The 20,672-nt window shown below is 44.0% G+C and overlaps 1 protein-coding gene across 1 annotated transcript in view; it reads left to right on the top strand.

Moving 5' to 3' along the window:
• The window catches only part of LOC106599229 (dynein axonemal heavy chain 6-like), a gene marked incomplete at both ends in the record, with an annotated part of 90,674 nt that extends 71,203 nt beyond the window's left edge, over positions 1 to 19,471 (top strand). The window contains 11 exon segments of the mRNA XM_045711662.1: positions 4,014 to 4,235; positions 4,506 to 4,653; positions 6,115 to 6,272; positions 9,190 to 9,321; positions 10,423 to 10,594; positions 12,201 to 12,347; positions 13,570 to 13,643; positions 13,818 to 13,972; positions 15,160 to 15,391; positions 16,979 to 17,131; positions 19,307 to 19,471. Coding sequence (XP_045567618.1) covers positions 4,014 to 4,235; positions 4,506 to 4,653; positions 6,115 to 6,272; positions 9,190 to 9,321; positions 10,423 to 10,594; positions 12,201 to 12,347; positions 13,570 to 13,643; positions 13,818 to 13,972; positions 15,160 to 15,391; positions 16,979 to 17,131; positions 19,307 to 19,471 — 1,758 coding nt within the window.
• Between the last annotated feature and the right edge of the window lie 1,201 nt (positions 19,472 to 20,672).

Raw genomic sequence — 20,672 nt, 5'->3', positions numbered from 1 at the left:
ATCATTATAGTCAGAATTATAATCGTCATCATTATAGTCAGAATTATAATCGTCATCATTATAGTCAGAATTATAATCATCATTATCATTGTAGTCAGAATTATAATCATCATCATCATTATAGTCAGAATTATAATCATCATCATTATAGTCCGAATTATAATCATCATCATTATAGTCAGAATTATAATCATCATCATCATTATAGTCAGAATTATAATCATCATCATTATAGTCAGAATTATAATCATCATTATCATTGTAGTCAGAATTATAATCATCATCATCATTATAGTCCGAATTATAATCATCATCATTATAGTCCGAATTATAATCATCATCATTATAGTCCGAATTATAATCATCATTATCATTGTAGTCAGAATTATAATCATCATCATCATTATAGTCAGAATTATAATCATCATCATTATAGTCAGAATTATAATCATCATCATCATTATTGTCAGATTCATCATCTACACCATAGCATGCTTATCACACACACAGGGGGAGAGACACACACACTATATACTGTTTTCTATTCCATACCATCAGAGGACTGCATTTAAAAAGACCCTGCATTTCCAGACCTGTTCAAAGCTTTATCTATTACCAGGGTCCCACATAACCTGCCCAGGCTGCCATACATATTACTGAAGGCCAACACTCGTCGCCAGGTGCTAGCTAGTATTAGCATGCTACAGAGGTGTAACTGGGGAATGGGGATTCTGTCCTGTTTCCTTCTAAGGTTAGATTTTCTTATCTGAAACGCCATGGGCAAGAACTAGGACCAGACCCTTTCTGCCTGGCTAGAATTTTCTCTTTAAGCCGAACTGAACTCGAGAACCAACTTCTCTCGTTAAAAACTGCATATGTGACATCGACATTAGTCAAAACATTTATTTGGATTTCCACAATGCCACTTGACCACTACCACAGGATAAACAGCTGCCCACTACCACAGGATAAACAGCTGCCCACTGCCACAGGATAAACAGCTGCCCACTACCACAGGATAAACAGCTGCCCTCTACCACAGGATAAACAGCTGCCCACTACCACAGGATAAACAGCTGCACACTACCACAGGATAAACAGCTGCCCTCTACCACAGGATAAACAGCTGCCCACTACCACAGGATAAACAGCTGCCGACTACCACAGGATAAACAGCTGCCCTCTACCACAGGATAAACAGCTGCCCTCTACCACAGGATAAACAGCTGCCCTCTACCACAGGATAAACAGCTGCCCACTACCACAGGATAAACAGCTACCCATTATCACAGGATAAACAGCTGCCCTCTACCACAGGATAAACAGCTGCACACTACCACAGGATAAACAGCTGCCCTCTACCACAGGATAAACAGCTTTGAGACAGTCCTGCCCAGTAGCACAGCGCGTCGGACTTTGTTTGCACAAGACAACACGTCACACATTTTTTTAACTTGTGAAGTACTGCATCAAACACCTTAGCTAGTTGTATTGATAAATATCCTACTGCATCAAACACCTTAGCTAGATGTATTGATAAATATCCTACTGCACCCAACACCTTAGCTAGATGTATTGATAAATATCCTACTGTACCCAACACCTTAGCTAGATGTATTGATAAATATCCTACTGCATCAAACACCTTAGCTAGATGTATTGATAAATATCCTACTGCACCTAACACCTTAGCTAGATGTATTGATAAATATCCTACTGCATCCAACACCTTAGCTAGATGTAAACTTGCATGACTAAATGCTCCTTGCCAAAAACGTCAAAATTAATGACAGATTTCTTGAGTTATCTTAAATTCATTCTGACTCTTTTTAGGAAGTGATACTGGCTTTGTTCTTATGGTGTCCTATGGGGGACAAACATCAGTAACTGCCACATCAAACCACACCTCCAAGACTGACATTTTTCTTAATGAGCAACAGAAAAACACTTGCTGAATCGGTGCGTTCAGTCACTCTTTAAGTCCTCTGAAAGGGTTTAAAATCAAATAGAGCCCTTACCTGTGCAATCAATTCAATATGTAGACTGCTACCAATTATGAATATCTGACGAAGACTGCTACCATGTAAGTGTATTCAGTTGTTTTTATCAATTGGATATATGCAACAAAAACATGTGCTGTAAAGGCATGCCGTTTTAGTAGATGGATATGGACATGTTGAAATGAGCATCTCTAAAGGTATCGGTAGGAACACCTCTGTCTGTCCCCTCAGCAATAAGGACAGCAGGTGAAAGAGGCTGGAAGAGAAGTAGATTTCATATATCTGCAGAGAACTTTCAATGTATTTCATCATGCCATCAATGGAGACTATGGTTGCCATTGGTTGGTATCACAGTAATGATATCCAATAGAAACTCTCTACTTTCCTCTTCTGGAAGTGCCCGCTGGGTTGTAACAGTGTAATGATGGATATAATGTTGTATTCCTTGAGTGAGTCTGTGGAGGAGTAGAATATGCATCATTTACCTGTTAGTGGAGTGAGAGAGTGTGAGAGAGAAAGGATGAAGGCTGAATGTGTTACGGTCCAAAACTAACAAAGATGATTTGTCCTGGAGGATCTAAACATGCATGCACACACACCCCCAGACACCAACACAAGGCTGGTGTAGTCTGTCTCTGGGGATAACTAATGTGCAGCTCAGAGAACCTGAGGCGACTGTCGCTCTGTCTACTGTGGAGTTAGGGGCCATTATGTACCCATTCATATTCCTGTCTACTGTGGAGTTAGGGGCCATTATGTACACATTCATATTCCTGTCTACTGTGGAGTTAGGGGCCATTATGTACCCATTCATATTCCTGTCTACTGTGGAGTTAGGGGCCATTATGGACCCATTCATATTCCTGTCTACTGTGGAGTTAGGGGCCATTATGTACCCATTCATATTCCTGTCCACTGTGGAGTTAGGGGCCATTATGTACCCATTCATATTCCTGTCTACTGTGGAGTTAGGGGCCATTGTGTACACATTCATATTCCTGTCTACTGTGGAGTTAGGGGCCATTATGGACCCATTCATATTCCTGTCTACTGTGGAGTTAGTGGCCATTATGTACCCATTCATACTCCTGTCTTCTGTGGAGTTAGGGGCCATTATGTACCCATTCATATTCCTGTCTACTGTGGAGTTAGGAGCCATTATGGACCCATTCATATTCCTGTCTTCTGTGGAGTTAGGGGCCATTATGTACCCATTCATATTCCTGTCTACTGTGGAGTTAGGGGCCATTATGGACCCATTCATATTCCTGTCTACTGTGGAGTTAGGGGCCATTATGTACACATTCATATTCCTGTCTACTGTGGAGTTAGGGGCCATTATGTACACATTCATATTCCTGTCTACTGTGGAGTTAGGGGCCATTATGTACCCATTCATATTCCTGTCTACTGTGGAGTTAGGGGCCATTATGGACACATTCATATTCCTGTCTACTGTGGCGTTAGGGGCCAGTATGTACCCATTCATATTCCTGTCTACTGTGGAGTTAGGGGGCATTGTGTACACATTCATATCCCTGTGTGTCTGTAATGATATGTGTGCCAGGTTGGCTCTCGCTGACAGTAAACAAACCACATGCACCCACACACCTCGAACAGCAGGACACCAAGTCCAGGGGGACAAACACAACACACAAACTCTCACACACTGCAGGGGGGGAACGGAACACAAACTGTCACACACTGCAGGGGGGAAACAGAACACATGTGCAGGGCGGTGAAAACACAGTCAACAACTAAGAGCACAGGCTTCTCCAGGCATCAGTTACCTTAACATAGAGACACACAGGCCTGCACCCTTTAATGGTGTTCTGACCACCAAACTGTTACATCCAGACATGGCTTTGTCTGCCTGCTTCCATCATGACATTTCCAGTGTTAGAATATATTAAACATTATCACTATCAACCCTGTTAGATCTGTATGACTTAGGGACAGTAAATACTGTATTTGTCTATATTGTGTGGTGTGTGTGTGTGTGTGTGTGTGTAGCTGCCCAGCTCGGGGGACCTGTGGAGTGTGTTCATGGACTTCAACCACAAGCGTCTGGAGCCGTGGGAGAGGATCATCCCCTCCTTTAGGTACAACAAGGAACTGCCCTTCTTTGAGATGTTGGTTCCCACCACCGACACGGTGCGTTATGGCTACCTGATGGAGAAACTGCTGTCTGTAGGACACTCTGTCCTCTTCACCGGCATCACCGGAGTAGGAAAGGTATGCTTACACACACACACACACACACACACACACAACTAAACTGCTCTAGACTGTTCCTTCGATATCTTCTGACATGTTGATATTTCAACCTTCCATATTGTTGTCCTGCACCACTGCTTGTCAGAGGCATCTCTTACTAGTTGTATTAGCTGGACCTTGTGGAGAAATACACATTGATCATGGAATGAATCTAACACTCACTGTTAACCCTATGCATTCCTAAGTGTTTCCTCAGGGGGTTCTCTTGTCTCTCTGTGTGTGTGTCAGTCTGTGGTGGCCCGTGGTCTTCTGAACAGTGTCCAGGAGAAGGGAGGCTATGTTCCCGTCTATATCAACTTCTCAGCCCAGACCACCTCGGCCAGAACACAGGAGATGATCGAGTCCAAACTGGAGAAGAAGAGGAAGAACATTCTGGGTGAGAGAGAGAGAGGAATATTGGGATAGAGATACAATAACTAGCAATACATTCTGGATGAGAGAGAGAGGAATATTGGGATAGAGATACAGTAACTAGCAATACATTCTGGATGAGAGAGAGAGGAATATTGGGATAGAGATACAGTAACTAGCAATACATTCTGGATGAGAGAGAGAGGAATATTGGGATAGAGATACAGTAACTAGCAATACATTCTGGATGAGAGAGAGAGGAATATTGGGATAGAGATACAGTAACTAGCAATACATTCTGGATGAGAGAGAGAGGAATATTGGGATAGAGATACAGTAACTAGCAATACATTCTGGATGAGAGAGGGAGGAATATTGGGATAGAGATACAGTAACTAGCAATACATTCTGGATGAGAGAGAGAGGAATATTGGGATAGAGATACAGTAACTAGCAATACATTCTGGATGAGAGAGAGAGAGAGGAATATTGGGATAGAGATATAGTATCTAGCAATACATTCTGGGTGAGCGAGAGAGGAATATTGGGATAGAGATACAGTAACTAGCAATACATTCTGGATAAGAGAGAGAGAGAGGAATATTGGGATAGAGATATAGTATCTAGCAATACATTCTGGGTGAGAGAGAGAGAGGAATATTGGGATAGAGATACAGTAACTAGCAATACATTCTGGATGAGAGAGAGAGGAATATTGGGATAGAGATACAGTAACTAGCAATACATTCTGGATGAGAGAGAGAGATGAATATTGGGATAGAGATATACTAACTAGCAATACATTCTGGATGAGAGAGGGAGAGGAATATTGGGATAGAGATACAGTAACTAGCAATACATTCTGGATGAGAGAGGGAGAGGAATATTGGGATAGAGATACAGTAACTAGCAATACATTCTCAGAGAGAGAGAGGAATATTGGGATAGAGATACTTTAACTAGCAATACATTCTGAGAGAGAGAGGAATATTGGGATAGAGATACAGTAACTAGCAATACATTCTGAGAGAGAGAGGAATATTGGGATAGAGATACAGTAACTAGCAATACATTCTGGATGAGAGAGAGAGAGGAATATTGGGATAGAGATAGAGTAACTAGCAATACATTCTGAGAGAGAGAGGAATATTGGGATAGAGATACAGTAACTAGCAATACATTCTGAGAGAGAGAGGAATATTGGGATAGAGATACAGTAACTAGCAATACATTCTGAGCGAGAGAGAGAGAGAGAGATTGAGAGACAGAAGAGGAAAGAGACACAGGAATGATATTGGAGAGGTGTGAGAACAGGGTTTCCCCAACACGGTCCTGGGCCCATATGTTGTTGGCATCCTAGCACGACATGGTGGTTATACATCACCCAGACAATATCACAGATCACCCTGGTAACATGAACTGATAGGCCTACTTCGCTAAGTGTTATTAATGGCCTCCATACCTCCCTCCCTCCTCTTCATGTCAGGTGCTCCTGGTAACAGAAAGATAGTGATCTTTGTGGATGATCTGAACATGCCTAAGTTGGACACCTACGGCTCCCAGCCTCCAATAGAACTGCTCAGACAGTTCCAGGACTTCCACGGCTTCTACGACCGAGAGAAGTTCTTCTGGAAGGAGATCCAGGTACACACACACACACACACACAATGTTGTTTAATATGTAGACAGAGTCTCATCTTGTCTGGGCTAGAGGATATTAGGTGAAACATTTAGTCTATTCTGCTCCAGTCTGGGGTTTTTAGTCTGAGAAAATGAAGTTACTTTTTGTTTGTGGTCAGTGAATACTTTGACTTGTTCAGTATTCAGACAGAGGGATGGTCTGAGGTCTATAGTAGATTGGAGGCTCATGTCCAGGAGCTGGTCAGTGAATACTTTGACTTGTTCAGTATTCAGACAGAGGGATGGTCTGAGGTCTATAGTAGATTGGAGGCTCATGTCCAGGAGCTGGTCAGTGAATACTTTGACTTGTTCAGTATTCAGACAGAGGGATGGTCTGAGGTCTATAGTAGATTGGAGGCTCATGTCCAGGAGCTGGTCAGTGAATACTTTGACTTGTTCAGTATTCAGACAGAGGGATGGTCTGAGGTCTATAGTAGATTGGAGGCTCATGTCCAGGAGCTGGTCAGTGAATACTTTGACTTGTTCAGTATTCAGACAGAGGGATGGTCTGAGGTCTATAGTAGATTGGAGGCTCATGTCCAGCAGCTGGTCAGTGAATACTTTGACTTGTTCAGTATTCCGACAGAGGGATGGTCTGAGGTCTATAGTAGATTGGAGGCTCATGTCCAGGAGCTGGTCAGTGAATACTTTGACTTGTTCAGTATTCAGACAGAGGGATGGTCTGAGGTCTATAGTAGATTGGAGGCTCATGTCCAGGAGCTGGTCAGTGAATACTTTGACTTGTTCAGTATTCAGACAGAGGGATGGTCTGAGGTCTATAGTAGATTGGAGGCTCATGTCCAGGAGCTGGTCAGTGAATACTTTGACTTGTTCAGTATTCAGACAGAGGGATGGTCTGAGGTCTATAGTAGATTGGAGGCTCATGTCCAGGAGCTGGTCAGTGAATACTTTGACTTGTTCAGTATTCAGACAGAGGGATGGTCTGAGGTCTATAGTAGATTGGAGGCTCATGTCCAGGAGCTGGTCAGTGAATACTTTGACTTGTTCAGTATTCAGACAGAGGGATAGTCTGAGGTCTATAGTAGATTGGAGGCTCATGTCCAGGAGCTGGTCAGTGAATACTTTGACTTGTTCAGTATTCAGACAGAGGGATGGTCTGAGGTCTATAGTAGATTGGAGGCTCATGTCCAGCAGCTGGTCAGTGAATACTTTGACTTGTTCAGTATTCAGACAGAGGGATGGTCTGAGGTCTATAGTAGATTGGAGGCTCATGTCCAGCAGCTGGTCAGTGAATACTTTGACTTGTTCAGTATTCCGACAGAGGGATGGTCTGAGGTCTATAGTAGATTGGAGGCTCATGTCCAGCAGCTGGTCAGTGAATACTTTGACTTGTTCAGTATTCCGACAGAGGGATGGTCTGAGGTCTATAGTAGATTGGAGGCTCATGTCCAGGAGCTGGTCAGTGAATACTTTGACTTGTTCAGTATTCAGACAGAGGGATGGTCTGAGGTCTATAGTAGATTGGAGGCTCATGTCCAGGAGCTGGTCAGTGAATACTTTGACTTGTTCAGTATTCAGACAGAGGGATGGTCTGAGGTCTATAGTAGATTGGAGGCTCATGTCCAGGAGCTGGTCAGTGAATACTTTGACTTGTTCAGTATTCAGACAGAGGGATGGTCTGAGGTCTATAGTAGATTGGAGGCTCATGTCCAGGAGCTGATAGGGTCCATTATTCTGCTACAGTACAATGTGTTTGTTTTAGTCCTTTGTTACTGTTGTGAATGGTCAGCACACAGTCATTTGTTTCCAATAGCACACATTAAAAGGGTCTATTTGTACGTATTAGGGACCAATTAATCTGTGTGGGGGTGGGTGGATGTGTGGTTGTGGGTGGATGTGTTGGGGTGGGTGGATGTGTGGGGGTGGAAGGATCAGTGGTTGGGGGTGGGTGGATGTGTGGGGGTGGGTGGGTGGATGTGTGGGAGTGGGTAGATGTGTGGGGGTGGGTGGATGTGTGGGAGTGGGGGTGGATGGATCAGTGGGGGTGGGTGGATCAGTGGGGGTGTGTGTGTGGGTGGATGTGTGGGGGTGTGTGGGGTGGGTGGATGTGTGAGGGTGGGTGGATGCATGGGGATGGGTGGATCAGTGGGGGTGGGTGGATGTGTGGGAGTGGGGGTGGATGGATCAGTGGGGGTGGGTGGATCAGTGGGGGTGGGTGGATGTGTGGGAGTGGGGGTGGATGGATCAGTGGGGGTGGGTGGATCAGTGGGGGTGTGTGTGGGTGGATGTGTGGGGGTGGGTGGATGTGTGGGGTGGGTGGATGTGTGGGAGTGGGGGTGGATGGATCAGTGGGGGTGGGTGGATCAGTGGGGGTGTGCAAGTGAATCTTTCAGAAAATCAGTTATTCTGCTTGTTGAGATCTGAACGTGTACTGGGTGTAAATGTGTTTCCACCACATGCAGACAGACAACAGACAACCATGTCAAGACAGCAACCAGAGTAGTCACACAAGGTCATATGCAGACACACACACACACACACACACACACACACACACACACACACACACACACACACACACACACACACACACACACACACACACACACACACACACAGGGAATACAGAACCAAGGGCATGTCAATATTTTCTAATCCAAACAGGGTTTCACTCTGAAGTTTAACTCAGCTAAAAATTCTGACCCGGGTGGATGTTCTTCAAACTAAATGTCAAATGTAATATTGATAGAAGACTAAATCAATGAAAAATATGAGGCTTTAAATACATATGAAAATATGAGGGTTTAAATACATATGAAAATGTGTTGGTAGGAAATCTTCTTTCTGTGCCAAATCTTCCTTTCGACCCCCCTCTCCTCCGTTCCTCCCCTCTTCTCTCTCATTCCCTTTCTCTCTGCAGGACATGACGATCGCGGCGGCCTGCGCTCCGCCAGGAGGGGGCCGTAACCCGGTGACCCCTCGTTTCATCCGCCACTTCAGCATGCTGTGTCTGCCCACTCCCTCCGAACACAGCCTCAAACAGATCTTCAATGTGGGTAACCCCTGACCTCCTACATCTAAACCCTGTCCTAAGAGCACAGTCTCAAACAGATCTTCAATGTGGGTAACCCCTGACCTCCTACATCTAAACCCTGTCCTAAGAACACAGCCTCAAACAGATCTTCAATGTGGGTAACCCCTGACCTCCTACATCTAAACCCTGCCCTAAGAACACAGTCTCAAACAGATCTTCAATGTGGGTAACCCCTGACCTCCTACATCTAAACCCTGTCCTAAGAACACAGTCTCAAACAGATCTTCAATGTGGGTAACCCCTGACCTCCTACATCTAAACCCTGCCCTAAGAGCACAGTCTCAAACAGATCTTCAATGTGGGTGACCCCTGACCTCCTACATCTAAACCCTGCCCTAAGAACACAGTCTCAAACAGATCTTCAATGTGGGTAACCCCTGACCTCCTACATCTAAACCCTGTCCTAAGAACACAGTCTCAAACAGATCTTCAATGTGGGTGACCCCTGACCTCCTACATCTAAACCCTGCCCTAAGAACACAGTCTCAAACAGATCTTCAAGGTCAAGACTTAACCTCCAACCTCAGTTCCTAGCCCTAATATGACCTTTAACCTCCTGTCTCCAAACCCTCTTGTCTCTTCTCTCCTCATGTCCTGTTCCTCACAGCCCCTTAACAAGCTGTGGTAGTTTAATTACAGATCAACTATCGTCACACTTGTTTTTCTATCCTCGTTGGGACCTATAATTGATTTCCATTCAAAATCCTATTTTCCTTAACCCCTAAACCTTAACCCAAATCCTACACCTAACTCCTAAACCTAACCACTAACGCCTTACCCTAACCCTAATTCTAACCCTAAACCTAACCCCTAAGCTTAAAATAGCCTTTGTCCTCATGGGATGTGGGAAATGTCCCCACCAGGGAGAATTTGCCTTGTTTTACTATCCTTGTGGGGACTTTTAGTGGATTCAGAAGAACAAGACCACACACACACACACACACACACACACACACACACAATCACGTGTGTCTCTTGAGCCTGCCCTCTCTCCTCAAGGGCATATTCAAGCACACGTACGCTTAACTCTCTCTGTTGAAACTGTCTCTCCCCCTCCAGGCCATCCTCAGTGGTTTCCTCAGTGAGTTCCCCCAGGCGGTGAGGTCTTCAGCAGGCAGCATCGTAGACGCAGCTGTAGAGATCTACCACCGCATGTCTGTAGACCTCCTGCCTACACCAGCCAAGTCCCACTATGTCTTCAACCTCAGGGACCTCTCCAAGTGTGTCCAGGGTGAGACACACACACACACACACACACACACACACACACACACACACACACACACACACACACACACACACACACACACACACACACACACACACACACACACACACACACACACACACACACACACACTACGTCTTCAACCTCAGGGACCTCTCCAAGTGTGTCCAGGGTGAGACACACACACACACACACACACACACACACACACACACACACACACACACACACACACACACACACACACACACACACACACACACACACACTACGTCTTCAACCTCAGGGACCTCTCCAAGTGTGTCCAGGGTGAGAGACACACACACACACACACACACACACACACACACACACACACACACACACACACTACGTCTTCAACCTCAGGGACCTCTCCAAGTGTGTCCAGGGTGAGAAAGTTTGTCTTTGCTTATTCACTTGTAAGTTATTAAAGTAGCTCATGGACTGAGATGCTCTTGGTTGTAGCCTGAAGTCCAGACAGAGACAGTACAGTCCTCTACCCAGCAGCCTCACAACCATCATCAGAGCAGAGAGGCCTGAACTAAAGTGACTACTGCTCCCTGACCCCCGCTAGGGAGTCACCATGCAGAACACACTCACACACACACACTCACACACACACTCACACACACACACACACACACACACACACACACACACACACACTCACACTCACACTCACACACACACACACACTCACACACACACACACACACACACACACACACACACACACACACACACACACACACACACACACACACACACACACACACACACACACACACACACACACTCACACACACTCACACACACACACACACACACACACACACACACACACACACACACACACACACACACACACACACACACACACACACACACACACACACCAGCGAGCGTAAACACACACACATACACTCACATACACACACCAGCATTAATACTTACCCAGGACGAATAAGGCCAACCCAGCCCCCATTCTTGCTGAGGGCGAGCGTGGTCACTTTAATGCCCTCAACTTTCTAACCAGACTTGAACATGGATCCTCTGGTGTGTCAGACCCATCATATATCCTAAAGCATCCCTAGCATTGTATTAGATAACATTGATAACAACAGGGATGCGTCAACAGCAGATATTAGAGTTTTCTTTACTTCTTAATGTGTTAAGGTTGCAGGGTGAGAACCACCACGTTGAATCATGTTTTATTATTCTCTGGTCATGTTAAATCCATCTAACCCTCCCTGCCTTTTTACCTCCCTCTTCCCTCCCTCCCTTCACCTCCCTCTCTCATTCTCTCTCCCTCTCCCTCCCTGCCTCTTTACCTCTCTCTTCCCTTCACCTTCTCCCCTCCCCCCACTCCCTCTCCCCCTCCTCCCTCCCTCCATCTCTCTCTCCCTCCACCTCCCTCTCTCGTTCTCTCTCTCCCTCCCTGCCTCTTTACCTTCCTCCCTCCCCCGCTCCCTCTCGTCCCCCTCCTCCCTCCCTCCTCCTCTCTCCCTCCTCCCTCCCTCTCTCCCTCCCTTCACCTCTCTCTCTCATTCTCTCTCTCCCTCCCTCTGTCTGTCTGTCTGTCCTCCAGGTATGTTGCAGTGTGAGCCAGGCACGGTGAGAGATCAGACTGGGATATTCCGTCTGTTCTGTCATGAGTGTCAGAGAGTGTTCCACGACCGCCTCATCAACAACGAAGACAAAACCTACTTCAACACCATCGTCTCTGAGATGGCCAGTAAGAACATAACACAGAGTTTAATAGAACCTAGACAGTCAGTAAGAACATAACACAGAGTTTAATAGAACCTAGACAGTCAGTAAGAACATAACACAGAGTGTAATGGAACCTAGACAGCCAGTAAGAACATAACACAGAGTTTAATAGAACCTAGACAGTCAGTAAGAACATAACACAGAGTGTAATAGAACCTAGACAGTCAGTAAGAACATAACACAGAGTGTAATAGAACCTAGACAGCCAGTAAGAACATAACACAGAGTTTAATAGAACCTAGACAGTCAGTAAGAACATAACACAGAGTTTAATAGAACCTAGACAGTCAGTAAGAACATAACACAGAGTGTAATAGAACCTAGACAGTCAGTAAGAACATAACACAGAGTGTAATAGAACCTAGACAGCCAGTAAGAACATAACACAGAGTGTAATAGAACCTAGACAGCCAGTAAGAACATAACACAGAGTTTAATAGAACCTAGACAGTCAGTAAGAACATAACACAGAGTGTAATAGAACCTAGACAGCCAGTAAGAACATAACACAGAGTGTAATAGAACCTAGACAGCCAGTAAGAACATAACACAGAGTGTAATAGAACCTAGACAGTCAGTAAGAACATAACACAGAGTGTAATAGAACCTAGACAATTAGTAAGACCCTAATACAGACTTTAATAGAACCTAGACAGTCAGTAAGAACATAACACAGAGTTTAATAGAACCTAGAAAGTCAGTAAGAACATAACACAGAGTTTAATAGAACCTAGACAGTCAGTAAGAACATAACACAGAGTTTAATAGAACCTAGATGGCCAGTAAGAACATAACACAGAGTTTAATAGAACCTAGAAAGTCAGTAAGAACATAACACAGAGTTTAATAGAACCTAGACAGTCAGTAAGAACATAACACAGACTGTAATAGAACCTAGACAGTTAGTAAGAACATAACACAGAGTTTAATAGAACCTAGACGGCCAGTAAGAACATAACACAGAGTGTAATATAACCTAGACATAGTTGGCCAGTAAGAACATAACACAGAGTTCAATAGAACCTAGACGGCTAGTTTGAACTTTCAGAGTTTTGCCTCCCACTAAGCAGTGTTTTGACATATTAAGTTTGAAAGCCATTTCAATGTCCTTATCTAAAACGTCCCACAATTGTTGAGCTATCAATAGCAACTCTTTAAATATATTTCCGTTCTTCTTCTATCAGGCAAATATTTTGGCTTCAATTTAGAACCCAATTACTTTGTGACCAAACCCATCATATTTGGAGATTTCATCAAGGTAAAATGTGCTATAAGCCTATAAATCCAATCAATTTCCCAGGTGCTCAAAGCGCTTAACATTTACGGCATCCATCTATCTATCTCGCAACCCTTCCTGTCCCCACCTCTCCATCTCTCCCTCCTCCTGTCCCTGCCTCCCTTCCTCCTCATTCCTCTCTCTCCTCTCCTCTAGGTGGGTGCAGAGAAGGCAGACCGTCTGTATGAGGACCTAACAGAGCCAGATAAGATCAGGGCTGTGCTCCAGGATTACCTGGATGACTACAACATGACCTTCTCCAAGGAGACCAAGCTAGTGTTCTTCCAGGACGCTGTAGAACACGTCTCCAGGTGGTTTTACGATCGGAAACGGAGCCCTATTCCCTAATTAGTGCAGTGAATGCCTTCGAAATCGCACCCTATTCCCTATATAGTGTACAGACGTTTTGGCCTAAATCGCACCCTATTCCCTATTTAGTGAACTGATTAGAATCCTTAATGACACCCTATTCCCTATTTAGTGAACTGATTAGAATCCTTAACGACACCCTATTCCCTATTTAGTGAACTGATTAGAATCCTTAACGACACCCTATTCCCTATTTAGTGAACTGATTAGAATCCTTAATGACACCCTATTCCCTATTTAGTGAACTGATTAGAATCCTTAACAACACCCTATTCCCTATTTAGTGAACTGATTAGAATCCTTAACGACACCCTATTCCCTATTTAGTGAACTGATTAGAATCCTTAACAACACCCTATTCCCTATTTAGTGAACTGATTAGAATCCTTAACCACACCCTATTCCCTATTTAGTGAACTGATTAGAATCCTTAACCACACCCTATTCCCTATTTAGTGAACTGATTAGCATCCTTAACAACACCCTATTCCCTATTTAGTGAACTGATTAGAATCCTTAACAACACCCTATTCCCTATTTAGTGAACTGATTAGAATCCTTAACAACACCCTATTCCCTATTTAGTGAACTGATTAGAATCCTTAACCACACCCTATTCCCTATTTAGTGAACTGATTAGAATCCTTAACGACACCCTATTCCCTATTTAGTGAACTGATTAGAATCCTTAACGACACCCTATTCCCTATTTAGTGAACTGATTAGAATCCTTAACGACACCCTATTCCCTATTTAGTGAACTGATTAGAATCCTTAACGACACCCTATTCCCTATTTAGTGAACTGATTAGAATCCTTAACGACACCCTATTCCCTATTTAGTGAACTGATTAGAATCCTTAACGACACCCTATTCCCTATTTAGTGAACTGATTAGAATCCTTAACAACACCCTATTCCCTATTTAGTGAACTGATTAGAATCCTTAACGACACCCTATTCCCTATTTAGTGAACTGATTAGAATCCTTAACGACACCCTATTCCCTATTTAGTGAACTTATTTTGTCCAGAGCCCCATAAAGAGTTCGTTTTTGTTTCATGTGTTTTTGTAATGCTTCAATTTGTTATTTTGCTTACTTCCTAACCCCGCCCTTCTGTTCCTATAGGATAGCGCGTATGATCCGCCAGGAGCGCGGTAACGCCCTATTGGTGGGCGTGGGGGGCACGGGGAAACAGTCACTGACGCGGCTGGCGGCCCACATGTGCGGCATGCGCTGCTTCCAGATAGAACTGAGCCGAGGATACAACTACGACAGCTTCCATGAAGACCTGAGACGACTGTTCAAGATGGCTGGGGTGGAGGGCAAGGACATGGTGTTCCTCTTCACTGACACACAGGTAGGGGAGGGGAGGAGGGGGAGAGGAGGGGGTGTGCATGGAGACTATGTGATGGGTAGATAGCAGGTTCCTCCATAAAGACTGTACCAGACAGTAGTATTTATGGAGGCTATGTGATGGGTAGATAGCAGGTTCCTCCATAAAGACTGTACCAGACAGTAGTATTTATGGAGGCTATGTGATGGGTAGATAGCAGGTTCCTCCATAAAGACTGTACCAGACAGTAGTATTTATGGAGGCTATGTGATGGGTAGATAGCAGGTTCCTCCATAAAGACTGTACCAGACAGTAGTATTTATGGAGGCTATGTGATGGGTAGATAGCAGGTTCCTCCATAAAGACTGTACCAGACAGTAGTATTTATGGAGGCTATGTGATGGGTAGATAGCAGGTTCCTCCATAAAGACTGTACCAGACAGTAGTATTTATGGAGGCTATGTGATGGGTAGATAGCAGGTTCCTCCATAAAGACTGTACCAGACAGTAGTATTTATGGAGACTATGTGATGGGTAGATAGCAGGTTCCTCCATAAAGACTGTACCAGACAGTAGTATTTATGGAGACTATGTGATGGGTAGATAGCAGGTTCCTCCATAAAGACTGTACCAGACAGTAGTATTTATGGAGGCTATGTGATGGGTAGATAGCAGGTTCCTCCATAAAGACTGTACCAGACAGTAGTATTTATGGAGGCTATGTGATGGGTAGATAGCAGGTTCCTCCATAAAGACTGTACCAGACAGTAGTATTTATGGAGGCTATGTGATGGGTAGATAGCAGGTTCCTCCATAAAAACTGTACCAGACAGTAGTATTTATGGAGGCTATGTGATGGGTAGATAGCAGGTTCCTCCATAAAAACTGTACCAGACAGTAGTATTTATGGAGGCTATGTGATGGGTAGATAGCAGGTTCCTCCATAAAGACTGTACCAGACAGTAGTATTTATGGAGACTATGTGATGGGTAGATAGCAGGTTCCTCCATAAAGACTGTACCAGACAGTAGTATTTATGGAGGCTATGTGATGGGTAGATAGCAGGTTCCTCCATAAAGACTGTACCAGACAGTAGTATTTATGGAGGCTATGTGATGGGTAGATAGCAGGTTCCTCCATAAAGACTGTACCAGACAGTAGTATTTATGGAGACTATGTGATGGGTAGATAGCAGGTTCCTCCATAAAGACTGTACCAGACAGTAGTATTTATGGAGACTATGTGATGGGTAGATAGCAGGTTCCTCCATAAAGACTGTACCAGACAGTAGTATTTATGGAGACTATGTGATGGGTAGATAGCAGGTTCCTCCATAAAGACTGTACCAGACAGTAGTATTTATGGAGGCTATGTGATGGGTAGATAGCAGGTTCCTCCATAAAGACTGTACTTGACAGCTAATGAAGTAGCTATGGCCAGTGTTTATCTGTGACCATCTGCTTGCCAAACCATGCCACCTCTGTGACTCATCACCTCATTACCCCGCTGAGCAGAAGCCGAGGCATTAGCCCTGGAAGCTATAGCTTCAGTCTTCAGTTCTCAGGCACGTTTCCACCCCCTCCATTACATGTGTGTATTATTGCTCATCAGATCGTGGTGGAGGAGTTCCTAGAGGACATTAACAACATGTTGAACAGTGGAGAGGTGCCCAACCTGTTTGAGAAGGATGATCTGGAGCAGGTCCTGGCTGCCACACGGCCCAGAGCCAAGGAGGCCGGCATCAACGAGGGAAACCGAGACGAGGTACAGTAGAGTACACACACACTCACTCATATAACACTCAATATATAATTGTAATTACAGGGCTCCTCTGTAAAAGAGACCTTTACTCCCTGTCAAAATAAAGGTTAAATATAATAAGTACATGTGTAATATTTATGTATGTACTGTTGTGTCTTTACTATGGATTAAATGATATGACATGTTATTTTATAAAATCAATTCTCTGTAATTAATATTACCTGATTAAACTAATCATGTAAATGTATTAACTTGGAAGTCGGGGCACCACGGAAGAATGTTTATAGAGCTGTTGTCTTCCGAATAAACTCTTAAAGACCTGGTAATCTTTTATATCAACAGCAGTCAATTATTAATCGTCACCTTATTCAGTCTCATCTGAACGTCGTAAAATTATTGGTTATCTTCACGAACCCTGGTTAACAAGTTGAATCAGCAATACAAAATTTGGTTTAATTATTTATTTACTAAATACCTAAATAATCACACATAATTACATATACACAGGCTGGATCATACATTGATTACTAATTAATACAAGAAAACGTCCCTAGCGGACGGAACCGATTTGACGGATGGTTACACAAAGAAAGGGGGTTGGGTTTGAATGAAAGCACGGGAAGACTGAGGAACAAAAGGATTGGGTTTCTATCAGACCTTATGAAGCTATGCTATCGTAAATACAGAATCTTATGCATTCTAAATAACCGCCCATTCAGAAAAGGAAAATGCAAGAAATATATTTTCTCTGAGCTGCGCTTCGATAGATTGGCCGAAGATGGAAGGCTGGGTTGCCCAGCAGAAATCTCCCTTGTCCTTTGAAGAATATTTCTGGGCGGATACGTTGTAGTCTGTCGTCTTGTGGTAGAACTGTCGTTCTGAAGATTGTCCGTCCGTCCTTTCCTAGGCCACGCACGTTTACAGCTGCTGCTGATAACTCAACGTCTAGGATGTATCACTTCTTTAGTGAATAAGAGTTCAAAGTTCATACCAAGTTGACATACTAAGCTCATGCTGTATTCTGGCTTGTGTAGTCAAGTTCATCCGTCCAGCATGGCGATCGTCACCTCCACGTTGAAATTCGCCCTTCTGAACGTATGGACATCAGTCCTCACGTCATCGGGAACACAATGTTAATTTCGTTAGGTTGTAGTCGTTCAACCATTCGCAACCAGAGCTCACGCTGAGGTTGGCTTAGTTCGCAGTGAATTGGGTCATGGGGGGGGCTCTTATAGAAATGTAGAAAAGGGGTTGCTTCATCATTTCCAACCAATACCTATTCACGTGGGGTGGCCACTGATTGAGCATATTTTACTTATGAAAACAATTCTCTAATTTTAAAAACTAAAATTACATGTCATCTTTTCACAAATATTTTCATATTTAAACATTTAAATTGCACAACAATTCCATGTGAATCTGAATCTAGAATGGGTAGACTTTCCAAGATACAGTTTATGTCGTCCTATCATCAGATATAATGTCCCAGACAACAACTGATCTGACATCATATTCTTTAAGTACCAACGGATACTTTCAACTGGTTGGACTCCACAAAGATTGTTCTTTTCCCCAACCTTTAGATGTTTCCATACCATTCTGTAGAGTGGACAGAAAAGGGGGGGAAAGGCATTTATGGGGGGTCATAAACCTCCCTCAACAGGGCAACGTCATGACAGTACCATTTATTAATATTTATACATGTTTTTATACATATATCCAGCTAGCTATTAATTCACAACATTATGTATGTATTGATGTATGTGTTCATATTCAGCTATTCATCCCAGTAGGATTCAGTCTAGAGTCTAGTGTCTAGTGTCTTGTTAAGGTCCTATATGAAGCGTGGAAGCAGCAGCTTTGTCCCAGCAGTAGTCTGTCAATAAGGCAGAGCAGCAGACTCTGGACACCTCCAGAACTCTGACCCCTTCACTTTAATTACACTGACTTTGGCCTCAGTCTAGACAACACTCAGTTGATTTCCTCTCAGGCGGTTTGAATTTGGCACTTGACTATACAGTGAGTCTGTTGCATGAGTTCATTTGTATGTGTTTACTTGAATGTATTTCTATAGATATGTGTGTGTGTGTCTCCCTGTGTGTTTAACCTGTGTGTGTAACCTGTGTTTGTCTCCCTGTGTGTGTCTGTAACCTGTGTATCTCCCTGTGTGTGTGTTAGGTGTTCCAGTTCTTCATCTCTCGGGTCAGAGAGAAGCTGCACATTGTGTTGTGTATGAGTCCTGTAGGAGATGCCTTCAGGTCCCGCTGTCGTATGTTCCCCTCTCTGGTCAACTGCTGCACCATCGACTGGTTTGTACAGGTCAGGACACTACGCTCTCTGTGGGTGTGGGATTGCCTCTCTCTATGTATCTCTCTCTGTCTCTCTCTCTCTTTCTCTCTCTCTCTCTCTCTCTCTGTCTCTCTCTGTCTGTCTCTGTCTGTGTGTGTGGGATTGCCTCTCTCTATCTATCTCTCTCTCTCTGTCTCTCTCTCTCTTTCTCTCTCTCTCTGTCTCTCTCTGTCTGTCTCTGTCTGTGTGTGTATTTCTGTCTAATTAGTGGATTGTCAAACACACACACTCATTTACTTTCTGTACTGAGCAGTATGCTGTCACTGTGTGCTCTCAGGGTGAAACGCTCCTCCATTCATCTCCATCAGGAATGTGTGTCAGGCGTCCCGGTGTGTGTGTCAGGCTCTGTGGGTGTGTGTAATGTCTGTGTGTGTGTGTGATGGATCACAGGGCGTGGGCTCGCCCCAGGTGTCCATTGGCGAAGCGCGCCCCCCTCTTCTCTCGTTCCACCTCCTTTAATCTGCCTGTTTATTTTCATCCCTCTCCCTCTCCTCCGCTCCCATCCCTCCATCAAGGTGACCCCCACTGAGAAGGAGCAGCCAGGTTCAGTCAGGCGTTTATTTAGTCAAGACTTTATTCTGCTTGTTTAAAAGGAGTCTCTGACCCTCTCTCTCTCTCTCTCTATCGCTCTCTTTCTCTCTCTCCCTCCCTCTTTCTCAATTCAATTCAAGAGGGTTTATTGGCATGGGAAACATATGTTAACATTGCCAAAGCAAGTGAAAAGTGAAATAAACAATAAAAATGAACAGTAAACATTACACTCACACAAGTTGCAAAAGAATAAAGACATTACAAATGTCATATGTCTATATACAGTGTTGTAACGATGTACAAATAGTTAAGGGGAAAATAAATATAAATATGGGTTGTATTTACAATGGTGTTTGTTCTTCACTGGTTGACCTTTTCTTGTGGCAACAGGTCACACATCTTGCTGCTGTAATGGCACATTGGTATTTCACCCAATAGATATGGGAGTTTATCAAAATTGGATTTGTTTTCAAATTGTTTGTGGGTCTGTGTAAGTGTGAGCAGAGCATGTTGAGCATCTGATACATACCTCTTAAGTTGCAGGATGGGGCTTGGGGGGGTGCATTAGTGGGGGTTGGGCCTGTTGTTCTGCTCACGGCCTGGGCATATGAGCTGCTGTCATGTTGAGGTCCTTGCAACAGGGGCGGGGGGAGGGCATGGGGGG

This window comes from Salmo salar, unplaced genomic scaffold, assembly GCF_905237065.1.
Source record: "Salmo salar unplaced genomic scaffold, Ssal_v3.1, whole genome shotgun sequence".
Classification (NCBI taxonomy): domain Eukaryota; kingdom Metazoa; phylum Chordata; class Actinopteri; order Salmoniformes; family Salmonidae; genus Salmo; species Salmo salar.
This window is presented reverse-complemented; position numbering and strand designations above follow the sequence as displayed.